The 15,772-nt window shown below is 34.0% G+C and overlaps 1 protein-coding gene across 1 annotated transcript in view; it reads right to left on the bottom strand.

The window, feature by feature from the left end:
- Positions 1–11,215, bottom strand: part of HTR2C (5-hydroxytryptamine receptor 2C) — a 175,227-nt gene extending 164,012 nt beyond the window's left edge. The window contains exons 1-2 of the mRNA XM_070366214.1: positions 11,181–11,215; positions 6,172–6,485 (exon numbers count right to left, since the gene is read on the bottom strand). Of these exons, the coding sequence (XP_070222315.1) occupies positions 6,172–6,485; positions 11,181–11,215 (349 nt within the window). The remainder of the gene's footprint in view (positions 1–6,171; positions 6,486–11,180) is intronic.
- Between the last annotated feature and the right edge of the window lie 4,557 nt (positions 11,216–15,772).

The following is a 15,772-nucleotide window of genomic DNA, read 5'->3' on the forward strand; positions in this document are numbered from 1 at the left end:
TAGAAAAGAAAAAAAAAGTAGAGTTGTTTTACAGAGGGGTTTTGTGAAGAGGGCAAGGACAAGCATTGCTTTTTCAATGTTTAGATAACAAAGCATGCTCCATATTCCTAATTTTCCCGAGGAATACTAAATAAAATAGAGACAGAAGCAAAGGCAGCACTGTCTTGAGGTATCTTGAGGGTTTGTAGGTTTGGCTGTACCAAGTGATAGCACTCAAGACAGATAAAGCAGCATTCTCATGGAAGGCACTGGTGATGAAATGGCAGAGCATCAGCAGAGACCACAATGCCTGGTGGGAGATTGTGGATTCCCAACAGACATGGCGGTACTCAGCAGATGCCCAGCATATGATGATGGATACTCAGGGGCAGGTGATGATGTCCAGTGAGGGATGGATGATGAGCAGATACAGTGAGTAGTGGCAGGTGAGGGTAAATATAAACATGCTCGATGAAAGCCCAGAACAATTGCAGCAGTAAATGATGCACATTGACTTTATTCATGATCACATGTGTGATAACTCCTAGGGACTTCTAGAGGTATTTGGAGGGAAGATGTGTATCTTTCTAGGAGATTCAAGTAACTTCGTTAGCACATGGGGAAAACAAGCCAGTGAATTTAGGGTATTGATACCAAGGTTCTTTTTTTTGTGCCCACAAGCTCTGAGGCCTGTCACAAACTTAAATGCTTTTAGGGACCAGGCAAGTTTATAATCAGTGAGTCAGCAGTTAGGTGTAAGAAAATCAGAAGAGGGAGAAACACAGCAAAGTTGGAAGCCATACACAATTGAATAAATAATATTTAATTTACAAAGTTTAAAAATCATTGGTTAGGTAAAAAACCAGGTATACAAATTTTGGAGATGTGTTATATATTTCAGAAGATGAACTTCTACTACTTGTTAACCAGTTCAAAGAAATCAGGAAGATTCTATTTATCACATGTTTACTTCCATTAACTATAGCTTTTCTAGAATGTTTAGGATAAAGACTTTTTCACTCAATATCTTTAGAGCTAAAGCGCATAACTTAAAAATTATATTTTAATGTTATAAATACAATGCTGTAAATATTATAGTTGTATCAATACTGATAATATTTTAGCTTTAACTATTAACAAATATTAATTAGTGATAATGTTGACACTAATAATATATTATATATTAATATATTTTATTGAGGGATTCCTAATATTGGGCCAACATAGTGTTACTGGAAATAATTACAGTTGTTCATAGTATAATGTTTTTAATGTGGCATTGAATTCTGTTTGCCAGTTGTTTATAAAGAATTTCTGTCTTAACTGTTAGTCTGTAATATTCTGTCTTTGTACTGTCTTTATTTGGTTTATATGTTAAACCTATGCATGCTTCATATAAGAATTAGAAGTTTTTTTTAAATTTTTTTATTTTCAATGGTCTTAAACAATTTATGGAACATTACAACAACTACCCAGTCTTTGAAGGTTTTATAGAAATCCCTTGTGAAACTATCTGGATTTGATGATTTTTGTGTGTGATGCATGCATGCTTAAGTTGTTTCAGTCATGTCCGACTCTTTGTGATCTCACGGACTGTAGCCTGCCAGGCTCCTCTCTCCATGGGATTCTCCAGGCAAGAATACTGGAGTGGGTTGCCATTCCCTCCTCCAGGGGATCTTCCCAACCCAGGGACTGAACCCACATCTCTGGCGTCTCCTGCATTGGCAAGCGGGTTCTTTATCTCTAGTGCCACCTGGGAAGTCCATTTTAGGTCCTTGATAACTTTAATTCTTCTACAGAAATTGTTTTGTTGCTTTTTATACCTAATGAGGTCAATTTTGCTAACCTGATTTTCTCCAGGAAATTACCTGTGTTTTTTTTTTAACGAGCTCACATGATTTGCAAATAAACCTACAAAGTAATCTAATGATTTAAAAATGTATTTTGCTTCAATGGTTATTTTCCTTGTTATTTCTTATTTTGAATATTTATATTTCCTCCTTTTTCCTTGCTTAAGTTACCTAGTATTTTTATTTTAAAGTTTCTTTTTAAAAAACAGGATTTTGAATTACGAATTAGGTATATTGTTTTTTATTCTCTAATTAATTTCTACTTTTATCTTTAGTTATTTTCTTTGTGCTTTCTTTTGGGTTACTTTGCAGTTTTTCTTTCAAGGTTGCTTTCTAGAAATTCAATCATTTGTATACTTTCATTTTTACTTATAAATGTGATTAGATATGAATTTTCATTTGATCACTGCTTTAAATATATTCTATAGATTTTAATATGCAGTGTTTATGCTGTCAAATTTCTAAAGAAATTTGTAATTTCAATTTGCATTTGTCTTTTTAACCAACAGTTGTTTAGAATTTGTTATATCTCAATCTCAGATGGTCTTTAAACCATTGTTGTTAATAGTTCTAGTGTTAACTGTGTTTTTATCAGAAAGTATTTTTTTTGTAATAGTTCTACTTTTCTAATATTTTCTTTGTGGCCTAATAATTAATTTTTGTGAGCATTCCATGTGCACTTGTGAAGAAGGTGTACTTTCTATGATAAGGATATAAAGTTTAACATACATCTATAAGATCTACGTGTCCAATATTTTTTTGTTCTGAGTATGATATATTAAAGTCCCCCATTAGTAGAATGTATCCATAAATGTGGACTTCCCTGGTGGCATAATGATAAAGAATTGCCTGCAATGCAAGGGATGGGGGTTGGATTCCTGGAGAAGCAAATGCCAACCTATTCCAGTATTCTTGCCTGGGAAATTCCATGGACAGAGGAGCCTGGTGGGCTACAGTCCATGGGGTTGCAAAAGAGTCGGACATGACTGGCAACTAAACAAAAACAATCCACAAATGTATTCTTCCATTTTCTTTAGTTTTTCCTTTAAAAAATAGCATTGCTGTATTATTGGGGTCATAGATATTCCTAACCACTAAATATTAGTTGTTAATTGCAGCTTTTTATCATAAATAAGCATCTTTTTTGGGGGAAAAAATGGATCATGAATTTAAACTATTACTGTTTTTTTTTTTCTACTTGAAATTCACTTTGTCAGATATCAACATCACGATTTCTGTTTTCTTAGTATTTCTATTCGCTTAGCATACCTAGGGAGAAGGCAATGGCACCCCACTCCAGTACTGTTGCCTGGAAAATCCCATGGATGGAGGAGCCTGGTAGGCTGCAGTCCATGGGGTCGCTAAGAGTCAGACACGACTGAGTAACTTCACTTTCACTTTCCACTTCCATGCATTGGAGAAGGAAATGGCAACCCACTCCAGTGTTCTTGCCTGGAGAATCCCATGGACGGAGAAACCTGGTAGGCTGCAGTCCATAGGGTCGCACAGAGTCGGACAGTGACTTGGCAGCAGCAGCATACCTATGCTCACTCATCCCTTTATTTAAACTATTATGATTCACTGGGTTTTGAGTTCTCTTATAAAGTGAGTATAATTAGGTTTTTCTTTGTATGCCAACATGAAATCTTTTTTTTTTTAATGGTAAGTTAGGTTCTTACACATGTATTGCTCTTACTGTTAGGTTTGTTTTCAACTCTGTCTTATTATACAATGGTATAATTTTAAAAACATTGCTTTATTTTCCTTTGTTTTTTCCTCTGCTTTATTTTTTTTTCTTTGCTTTTCTGTTAATTGCATTTCTTTTAGTTTTAGATAGGTTTGTCTCTTTGTTCTAGTTGTTAACTTTATGTCATGTTTTATTTAAATCCTGCTTAATACTCTTAGCCCTCTGTTTTCTTATAAAATCTGGTACTTTCTGGTCTGCCATTTTTTGCGGGGGTATAATTTAACATCCATCTTTTCTTTAGAGAAAAATGAATGAAATTATTCTTTCTTCTTCCCCTTTCTCTTTTCTTCTCAATTTTTAGTTGCATTGCTTCTAATTTGTTAGTGTATATAACAAATAATATATATCATATAACATATGACAGTATTCTTATGCCCTTATACCACCTTTATTTTTGTCCTTGCTCTAAAATTAAATATATTAAATGATTATGATCCATCATTTTGAGGAAAATTTCTCAATCATCTCTTTGTTAGATGAATCTCATTCAATATTCAGTTTCTTAAGAGGGACTTAAAGTTTCAGAATTCCTGAGTTAAAAAAAAATAATAAGCTTTTATAGCATTGATGGCCAATTTGTCTGGATACAGAATCTTTGTTTCAAACTTTATTTAGGTATTTTTCTATATTTAAATTTAAGGTATAATTATATCCAGTAAAATTTACCTTTTAAAACTGCATACTAGAATATAGTGTTTCAAGTTTATATATATATATATATAAATAAATATATATATATATAAAACCACCACAACCAAGATGTAGAACAGTTCCATAGAACCAAAGTAAATGCTGTTTTGGAACCAGCATCCCACCTTCAGACCCTGTGAACTGATGATCTGTTTTCTGTCTTTATAAATTTGCTTTTGAAAGAATATCACATAAGTGGTTGACTTTAAATAAAATATTGTTTCACTGTTGCTTTGCTTTGTGTCTGACTCTTAGCGACCCCATGGACTCTCCCCTTTAACCCTTTCCAACCTGCAAAGAGTTCCTTCCTTGACACTGGTTTATTGAGTTCTGAGTACACTTCCAAGTTACTTCCCTGAAGGATGAGCTTCCAGAGAAGTTTTTTTCAGAATGTTCATACTTGTGGTAAACTTTCTTTCTTGTGATGAGTTGAGATCAATCTTAGGCCTCCTACTAGCTTTTCTACTCTCTTTCTTTCTCATTTAGTATTTATTGGACTGGCCTTCCTCTTCACAATAGCACATGGTAGGAACCTAAGAGAGAGCTATTGTGAGCTCCTATTTATTTTCTGCTTACAGATAATTTGGAATGTGGATGTTCTCCAAATTTGGGGTTGATATTGTGTAGTTTGTTTTTGTTGTTTTTTATTGCTTGGGGGAGGGCTGGCGATGGATGTGTTAGATTTGGATTTCAGCTGATGCTATATTTTGATCACCCATATATTTTTAAGGGAGAAACTGACAAAATAAAACAGATACCAGAAAACAAAGCATGTCTTCTAAAGTACATTCATTCCAGTGACCTTTTCTTACATAATTTGGAGCTACAGTGTGGTAAAATGCTCACAGAGAAGGTAAAATGTGTATACTTCGAAATTAATGCATCATGAAAACTCAGTAACTATAAGAAAGTATATTTCCTGAGAATACTGTTTATAAAATGCCTATTGAGATAATCTATTACTACTGTGTATTTAGAACAGGATAATTAATTTTTAAGTTCCATGGAAGATTACTTTCTAAATGCAATAATCTTCTTTTAGAATTTGAGAACTAGATCCATTTCCAGTATTAGTCCTTCCAGTCTAATTACATTATACTCTCCAGGGAACACGGAGTCTATTTCATTTCCTTGTGAGATGAGTATATCTGCAATGAGATTCAAACTGGGTTCTCCAACTTCCTAGCAAAGATACTTAGCAGTTTAGTATAAGTGGTTTTGATTGTTCTTTATAAATATTACATACAAACAAAAGTTAGTGTTAAAATGAATACGGCAAAGATATGGCAGAAAATCAAAAGAAAAATAAAACCTCTCTAAAATCCTATATCAAAACTTCCAAATGCTTGAATTTTTATTGTGATAATGTGACCTTGCACTTATATAATTAGTTGTTAATTTTTTATTCCTGTTTCCTTGTAAAAAATATGAATTATAGTCTCTAGGAAGAAGAAGAATAGCTGTTATTGAGAGCTTATTATGTGGCAAGCACTTAGTTTGCCAACTTTTAAGATTACTTAAATTTTTTTTTATGATGATAAGTTTCTTTCATCTTCCTTTTATACAAGATGATACTAGGTATGTGTTATGCCCAGAACATAGGGGTCGGTGTGTGTTTTTTTCACTATCACATTCTGTACATTGGAAAGCAACTGTCATTGTTTAGAAATGACACTAAGCAATAGAGTATCTATATATGATTTTAATATAAAACACTTGTTTTGCTTTTTGAATACTGATTTGCTACTGATTTATTTAAATATGATATGTCCAATTTTTCTGTCACACAATTTCCTTAATTTTCCAAATGATATGAATAGGATAGTTAACTTTGTGTTTACTACAATACCTGACAGAAATTTATGACATGGCCTGAGATGGAAAAACTAATAAAATGGTACTTACCATAAAGGATTGCAAGCAGAGACAGTGGCATGACAAGTAGTCCCACTAGCATATCAGCAATGGCTAGGGACATTAAGAAGTAATTGGTGGCATTGTGCAGTTTCTTTTCCAAGCTTACTGCCATGATAACGAGGATGTTGCCACCTATTGTCAAGATTATTATTATGACAATTGAAAGTGCTGGCCAGTTTTGTACCCCGTCTGGGAATTTGAAGCGTCCACCATCGGAGGTATTGAAAATGTCAGTTACTATGGCTGCTACTGGGCTCACAGATATATCACATTGCCAAACCAATAGGCCAATCAGGTGCACACTGAAAATTAAGAAAAAAAAAATCAGGTACATATTATATTGCTTGTACCTAATAAATTATTTATATAAAACAACTGTTTTTCCTTTAACAATAATTATTATCACATCACTGTTTTTATTCTCTTAATTAAATTTCAGTATTTCTTATTTCTATCCTTTTATGGAGTGTTTAATATGAGTCAGGTTCTTAACTTACTGAAATATATATATATATATATATTTAAGTAATCTCATTTGATCTTATACGACATCCTCATGAGGTCAGTACTGACTATTATGTATATGGAGAGACTGAGGTTCAGAGAAGTTAAGTAACTGTCTTAAGGAAATACAGCCAGTAAGTAGCAGGGGCAGGGTCTGTACTCAGGTCTCACTGATTACAAAGCCTGAGTTTTAGTTTTACTCTATATAATCAATCTGAAACCACAGTATTATTTGACTTGCTGAGTGACTTTATGCTGGCTCGTGGTATCTTTAATAGCTGTCCTATACATTTTCCTTCTATCTGATACTCTCCCCATTTCTGTCCTGTGTTTTCTGGGTCCAGTTCTAGGCTAGAAGATGATTTCTGGTGATAATTAATTCCTATGGGTTTGATGCTTTCCTATGCTGGAAACGAAATTTCTTAAAGTCATTTAAAATGTACATTTCTCATGATGGTACTTATGTAGACTTTTACTAATAAGGATTTCAGGCCAAGTGGCAGACTAATGCAAGAGACACAGATGTGGTTTTGTTTTGTACATTCCAAATTAATTTGCCCTGATGGTGACATAAGATTTATTCAGTTTACATACATCAATGTAAGTCCCAAAAGTGTCTAATAAAACTAACATTAATTTTCCTTAACAAAATAGACAAAGACAAGCATATTCAATATTTCCTGCTTTAAAGCAAGAATTATTATCTGCTAATGACTCTTATGTGTATTCTGTGTTCAGTAATATTTATTTAATATTAAGCAACAAGTACACTATATGTACTAGCTGTTAAACCCTGCTATTTATAGAGAAGAAAATTTCCTCTATTGGTACAACATGTGCTAAAAAATTTTCTATGCAAGAAAATTGCATGGGGTGATGGAACATAAAATGTTACAAAATCCAGAGTCTATGAGTTCTCCATGTAAATGTTTTTATTTCATTGTCTCATTCACTTGTTCTTTGAACTAAAAATATTATTTCTATACAGGGAAAATATACGTATGGTTTGACTATTGCTTATTATCAATGCCCAGAGAAATTTGAAGTAGTTAACACTAGATGATTATGATCATAATTGTATCTATAATATATACACACACACTACACTTTCTGAACCACCAAAACTGAACACTGAACCTGAAAACTTTTTGGCATTGTTTAACCTTAAATAAAATATTATAATAATTTTATACCATATTTAAAAATTATTTCCCTTAATATCTTGTGAATATACTTTCCATAGTTTAAGATAATGAAGAAATAATGAACATATTTTGACTTTCTCATTCTACAGGGGATGAAAACTAGTACTTCAGACATTTAGCTTAAAACTACTTCCTCATTATTCAAAGCTACCTGATATCCTAAGCATCATGTTTGTGGAAGAGATATACATAGTAATTTTTTCAAATAATGAGAGATACTCATTCAATTTTTTCAAATGCTGGATGTATTTTTTCCTGGAACATAAAAATAAGCTAAAATAATATGTGATTCAAAAAAATCTATAGCATAATTAATCTGTGATTAAGGTGTGTAGAAATTATTGAAATAAAGACCCAAATAAATAGAAGCAAGGTATTTGCTCAGCTTTGATTATTCTGTCACATTATTTGCTGCATTTGGCATTTGACATTGCATGTGACCAATGTCCTGGCTATATTATCTTAATGATTTTTTTGACCAGTCACTTAATCTTTCAGAACATCTATTTCCTCATCTCTAAAACAAGGATGATCTTTATGACATTATTTTTGTGAAAATTAAATGATAATGTAAAGTCTCAAAATAATACCTTTGCCTTAATAGGCCCTCAGTAAATGTTGGAGCAAACATTCTTTCTGCCTTCAAAGTTAAAAAAAAGTATTTTGTGGTAGCTATACCCTAACTCAGTGTACTTCAAAATTTGTCAAAAATTTAAGTCCTAGTTTTATTTTAAGAAGATATTTATGCAGAACTGGGTTCAGATAGTCATTTTAAATCCGAAGTCTTTTCTGGCCAAACTGATGAAAAATATGTTCTTCTGAAATTAAAAAAAACAAATCTAGTTTCTATTAGTTGATGACCATTTCAGGTAGTCCCATAAGACTTTCTGCTCAAAATAATATCCTACATCCTCAATTGGCAGTTGCAGAACCACAAATATATTTATTCCTATGCCTATAGAATATGGTCCTAACAGGATATGCAGTGCAACTTCAAATTTTCAAAGTAAATTGTGAAAACATCTAAGTAATTCCATATTTCTGTAGCAATGGTAAAATAATGCAGAATAAAATTGTATGTAACAAATGTACGTGAAAACTACATTCAATTATGAATTTTAAAATTTGAGTATCTTAGAACTTTAGGATAGAAAAATATTCAAAACATTTGGCCTACCTCTATTGGTCAAATATATTTTTATTTTTTATTCAAGAGTCCAAGAGACAAATATTAAATTCTTGAGGAAGTTTATAGAATCTAAATATATCTTCTGTGAATTATTAAATAAATTAATATTATTGGGAATAATCCTGACAAGTTTTTACCTAGTTTAAATTTAATTTAATAAATTCACTTTGAGCACTACTTATGAGCAAATTTTTATGATTTTTACTGCAGTAAATCCTATTTTCTATAGTATTGTAATCAAGAATCAGCTGCATTCTAATTAAACTTAATTTCTAACATTTACATGCTTAATGAAAAATGTATAGTCCTTTTACAAAAGAGGAGTGATTTGAGTCTTGTTTCTAAAGCTTACATTAATTGCTATTAAGCCCACAAAATTCTCATAAAGTATGTACACAAAAATCACAGTGTCTGTCCAAACAATTCAAATAATTGATTCATTGCTACTAAATATTTAATGAAAATATAATCTCACATTCTTAGTAGATAAACAATGATAATTTGATTTAAAGGTCTGAGTACATTTTAAATCTACTGAGTTTTTGCATGGCATATGACGATGGGCATTAATAGCAGAGATGAATGGGCCCTTATTTCTCTAGCATGGTGCTCGGTAGTGTCTGACTCTTTTTGACCTCCTGGTTCATAGCCTGCCATGCTTCTCTGTCCTTGAGATTTCCCAGGCAAAAATAGTGGAGTGGGTTGCCATTTCCTTCTCCAAGGAACTTCCCCACCCAGGGATTGAACCTGCATCTCTGGTGTCTCCTGCATTGGCAGGAAGATTCTTTACCATTGAACCACAAATTATTTCATTTCATACCAGAATAATTTGGTGCCCTTTAAGGTATCCCTAGGGCTTCCCTGATAGCTCAGCTGGTAAAGAATCTGCCTGCAAAGCAGCAGACCCTGGTTGGATACCTGGGTTGGGAAGATCCCCTGGAAGAGGACATGGCAACCCACTCCAGTATTCTTGCCTGGAAAATCCCCATGGACAGAGGAGCTTGGCGGGCTACAGTCCATGGAATCACAGAGTCGGACACTACTGAGTGACTAAGCACACAATATATCCCTATATTTTGGTATGTGGAACAATGGCTATATACTAAGTTGACACAGCCACATGGAGTGGGAACATTGGTCCTTTCATTTCCCCACACCTGGCTCTTCTTTCCCCTTCTTTATCACTGTCCTTCACTCTTTCCTGCTCTAGTTTACTTGGAATCACAAATCCTTGAGACTGTCGTCACTGCAATGTACAGCGGCATCCAAGATGGACTATAATGCACATATTATAGAGAATCCAACATTGATGTACTTTGTGTTTACCTTGCTCTATAAATTTTTTCCTTAGTGAGCACTTTTGTAGAAATCATAGAGGAGATCGTGTAGGAGTAGAGCGATTCAAGGCCTCTCAGTTGTACTGATCAGAGTTTACAGAGCCCTGGATCTTTTTTGCCATGCCCCCAATTCCTCAAAGTGTAAGTTTAGAAGAAAACAATCCAACTTTTTACTAAGTTAAAAAGAAGATATACCTGGATTAGATCACATTTAGAATTGCTCAGTACTTGAATTCAATTTCTTCCTTATCTCTTTTATGTTATTCTATTGATTTTAACTATTAGTTCATTGTCTCAAGGTTTCTGAGAATGGTATTACTTTTCTCTGTCCAGCTACATTCTCCAAATGCTACTCCCTGACTTCTGATCCATTCTTTTGAAATCTCAACTTTCTTCATAAAACCAGAGACTTATAAAAATGCTTTATTCTCTTGGCTGTTTAGTTCGTCTAGGAAGGAAAGAACCTTTTCTCATTTCTACATTTTGGCCATAGAAAAAGCAACCACAGCAACCACAACATCAGGATTAATTTTACTTGTTTGAACATTTGAGTGGTTGTGTTTAATTGGAGTTCAAATTATTGTTTTTCCCCATTTACTGATTTTGAATAGAAAACACCAATGTTAGTCTATTGGTATGCAAGTCATTTATGCATGTTGAGGGAAATATAGTGGAATAATCATATAAAAACCTGTTTAACATTTTTGAGCAAACCACTCTGAAAAGTTAGTTTTCAAAAATAATAGGTAATAACATCCTTACAGGAATGAGTGCACTGCTTTCCTCAGGTTCACCATGATTGCTTCAGTCTTAAGCAACCAAGTTTAAAATTGAGATGAGGAAATTTAACAGACTGGATTCACTATGCCATCCTTTCTGGGGAGAGAAAAAAAAAGAGAATTACTAAAATTTGAAATAACTTGCATAACATTTAATTAAATAAAAGCAAATATACTTATTAAGTGATAAGAAACAATCAATACTAAATTTAGCAACAAATATTGTCATATAAGTGATAAAAATAGCAAAGAGAATAGATATTTCATTTATTTACCAATATACAACCATCATAATTGTTCTAAAATTTCTTATATACACTTTCTTTATATGGAACTTCTACTGAATCTCACCCTGTTGGAGTACAAATTAGTGTTTTGAAAAATAAATTAAGAATATTGTCTTTTTAATTTGCAAACCATTGAGAGAAAGTCTGTGATCTAATAATTAAGTAGCATGTATAAAGTAAAAAGGTTTCATCTTATAGAAACATGAAAAACTAAAATTTTAAGCCTCTTTATAAAGTGAACCTATTTTATACAATGTTTCTAACTTTTTTCCTTCAGTGAAGCAATCTGTGTTTTCATAGAAAGCTTTATTAATACATTTGTGTTAACCAGTAATATTATCCAAGAGTGGCAATGGGTTTATACCAAAAAAAAAAAAAAAAAAAAAAAAAAAGAATTGATTAAATTAACTATAGTAAATATAGCAACCGCTCTATGTACCAACTAGTTGGTATCCAACAGATAGTATGCTGCAGTCGGGGCACATGGAATAATGTTGAAAATTGCAAACAAAAGTGCAGTTGCACTAGGTGATTGAAAGAAAAAGTTTTAGTTTCATTTATTAAGAACTGACAATTCATCTTCAAAGGAATTAGGAAGAAAACATGACAACTCTGTAAAAATCAAAGAATTTCAGAGTGAGTACCTTTGATTTCTGTAGGCTATTTTTGAAGGAGATACTTGTTGCATTGCAAAGCTCTATCAAATATTTATGTAACAGATTATTCACCGCTTAGCACTCATTATATTCAGTGTGCTAAAATGTTGGCCAAGAGTAGACTGAATGCAAATTTGCTGAGGATCTCTGCTGTGCTCCTTGTGGAAATATCATCTTTACACAGAGTGAAACATGTCACTTTGAATTTTTACATTGATAAAGAAAAAAGACTCAGTTTGAATTCTAATGATTAACATAGAGACCCGCTGGTTTTTCTGTGTGGCAATTCTTAATTGGGAATAGAGCGGGGAAAGTTCTCTATTTTTCATCTTGCTTTCTCTATATCTTCTCTTTCTGGATTTTGATTAAACTCTCTTTCCATACATGCCAAACATGTAACTGTATTCTTTTGGGGGATTGTGAGCTATTTTAAGAGTCAAGATTGTGATATTAAGTTTGTATGTATTGGGATGTCAATGAGAAAAATTTAGTTTGTGTGTGTGGGAGGGGTGGGGGAGAAAGAGAGAGAGTTGAATAGCTCGAGAACATGAAATAATATTGAAAAGTCATCTCTTTTGTCTAATTTGTAAATATTTTCAAGGGATATGATAAAAATTTGTCAGTAATCTTTTTTAATATTTTCTAGTTCCTTTTAGAAATATGGAAATAAAATTTTTACCAGAACAAACTGCCTCCCTATGTTGCCCATCTTACTCAATAACACTGTTATTCTAGTCAGTCAAGCTACAAATTTAATTTATTCTCTCTTCTTATCCCTCAACTCTCACTGTGAGATCTTTCAGGGATATCTACATAAAAATCTGCCCCCAAATCATCGCCTTACAGTATGTGAAATGTTCTGTGCATAATTCTACAAGGGGAAGGGATACAAAATCTCTTAGAGCCTTGGATAAGGTAAATTAATAAGAGAAACAAGAAATACCTGTGAGTTCAATTATTCAAATTTGACAGAATGTCAAATGTTTATGTTTTATAAAATAAAGAAAAGGAATCTTTTATGGAATAACTGACAGAATGATTGATTTTTATTGAGAATTTATATTATTCTCATAGAAACTGTTTGATCATGTAACAACATAATAGTGTTATAAGAATACATATACACATACATGTGTGTAGGTATGTATGTGTATTTGTGTGTGCATGTGTATATACATAATTTTGTGTAGAGGAAAAACTTTGATTAACATGAAATTGTCTCAAGCATGATGAGAAAATTACAGATTAAGCCACAGAAATAAATTTAGGATCAGTAAATACCCATTTAGAATGATCTCTTATTTCTTTCTGAAACATAAATTTCAAACGTTTTCATGCTCTCCCTAAATCTCTGTAAGATCTTCAGTTAACAATGTTATTACATTTGCTAAGGCAAAATTGGGGACAAATATTAGTTTTCATATAGTTCTTGATAGTACACAAGATATTGCAGAATAACCTCAATTAATGTCACATTATAATTAATCAAAACTCATACCCTGAGCATTATATTTAATTGATGCCTATGAAATCTATGCCCATATGTTAACATATGTCATATAAAATATGGCATCATCAAAAATAGTGTGAACAGTTGAAAACAAGTGGCCCCAAATAGGCTCTCTAGTTCACTGTATATTCAGAACTGCTAAATTTCAAACTATCAGAATCAGGATCACTCAAAGAAAGCCATTATTAATAGTCATCTTGGAAGTGAAAATCTTTTTTAAAAAAGTAAAAACACTATGGGGAAGAAAGGCTGGCATGAATTAAAAAGAGAAAAAGCTTTCTTTGACTCTTCCAACATGGCTATAAGTTAGACTTCAGTCAGTTGAGTCACTCAGTCATGTTCGACTCTTTGCAACACCATGGACTGTAGCACACCAGGCTTTCCTGTCCATCACCAACTCTCGGAGCTTACTCAAACTCATGTCCATTGTGTCGGTGATGCCATCCAACCATCTCATCCTCTATCATCCCCTTCTCCACCTGCCTTCAATCTTTCCTGGCGTCAAGAATTTTTCTAGTGAGTCAGTTCTTCGCATCAGGTGGCCAAAGTATTGGAGTTTCAGCTTCAGCATCAGTCCGTTCAATGAATATTCAGGACTGATCTCCTTTAGGATAGACTGGTTGGATCTCCTTGCTGTCCAAGGGACTCTCAAGAGTCTTCTCCTACAGCACAGTGCAAAAGCATCAATTCTTCAGTGCTCAGCTTTCTTTATAGTACAACTCTCACATCCATACATGACTACTGGAAAAACCATAGCTTTGACAAAATGGACCTTTGTTTGCAAAGTAATGTCTCTGTTTTTTAATATGCTGTCTAGGTTGATCATAGCTTTTCTTCCAAGGGGTAAGCGTCTTTTAATTTCATGACTGCAGTCACCATCTGCAGTGATTTTGCTGCTGCTGCTGCTAAGTCACTTCAGTCGTGTCTGACTCTGTGTGACCCCATAGATGGCAGCCCACCAGGCTCCCCAGTCCCTGGGATTCTCCAAGCAACAACACTGGAGTGGGTTGCCATTTCCTTCTCCAGTGCATGAAAGTGAAAAGTGAAAGTGAAGTCGCTCAGTCGTGTTTGACTCTTAGCGACCCCATGGACTGCAGTCCACCAGGCTCCTCCATCCATGGGATTTTCCAGGCAAGAGTATTGGAGTGGGGTGCCATTGCCTTCTCTGGCAGTGATTTTGAAGCCTCCCCAAAATAGTCTCTCACTGTTTCCATTGTTTCCCCATCTATTTGCCATGAAGTGATGGGACCAGATGCCATGATCTTCATTTTCTGAATGTTGAGTTTTAAACCAGCTTTTTCACTCACCTCTTTCACTTTCATCAAGAGGCTCTTTAGTTCTTCACTTTCTGCCAGAAGAGTGGTGTCATCTGTGTATTTGAGGTTATCGATATTTCGCCCAGTAATCTTGATTCCAGCTTGTGCTTCATCTAGCCCGGCATTTCACATGATGTACTCTGCATATAATTTAAATAAGCAGAGTGACAATATACAGCCTTGACCTACTCCTTTCCTGATTTGGAACCAGTCAGTTGTTCCATGTCAAGTTCTAACTGTTGATTCTTGATCTGCATACAGATTTCTCAGGAGGCAGGTCAGGTGATCTGGTATTCCCATCTCTTTAAGTATTTTCCACAGTTTGTTTTAATCCACACAGTCAAAGGCTTTGGTGTATTCAATAAAGCAAGGGTAGATGTTTTTCTGCAACTCAATTGCATTTTCGATAATCCAGTGGATGTTGGCAATTTGATCTCTGGTTCCTCTGCTTTTTTCTAAATCCAGCTTGAATATTTGGAAGTTCATGGAAGCACCAGGACTCAGGAGAAAGGAGCTGACCCAGACAAGAAACTGACCCAAATATGCCCATGAGTGTCCAGGAGTCTCTGGTGGAGGCATGGGTCGGCAGTGGCCTGGTGCAGTGTTGGAGGCACTGAGTGCAGCAGTGCATACATGGGACCTTTTGAAGGAGGTCACCATTATCTTCATTATCTCCACCATAGTTTGGCCTCAGGTCAAGCAACAGGGAGGGAACACAGTCCCGCCCATCAACAGAAAATTGTATTAAAGATTTACTGAATATGGCCCTGCCCATCAGAACAATACCCAGTTTTCCCCTTAGTCAG

Source organism: Bos mutus, chromosome X (genome assembly GCF_027580195.1).
Source record: "Bos mutus isolate GX-2022 chromosome X, NWIPB_WYAK_1.1, whole genome shotgun sequence".
Classification (NCBI taxonomy): Eukaryota; Metazoa; Chordata; class Mammalia; order Artiodactyla; family Bovidae; genus Bos; species Bos mutus.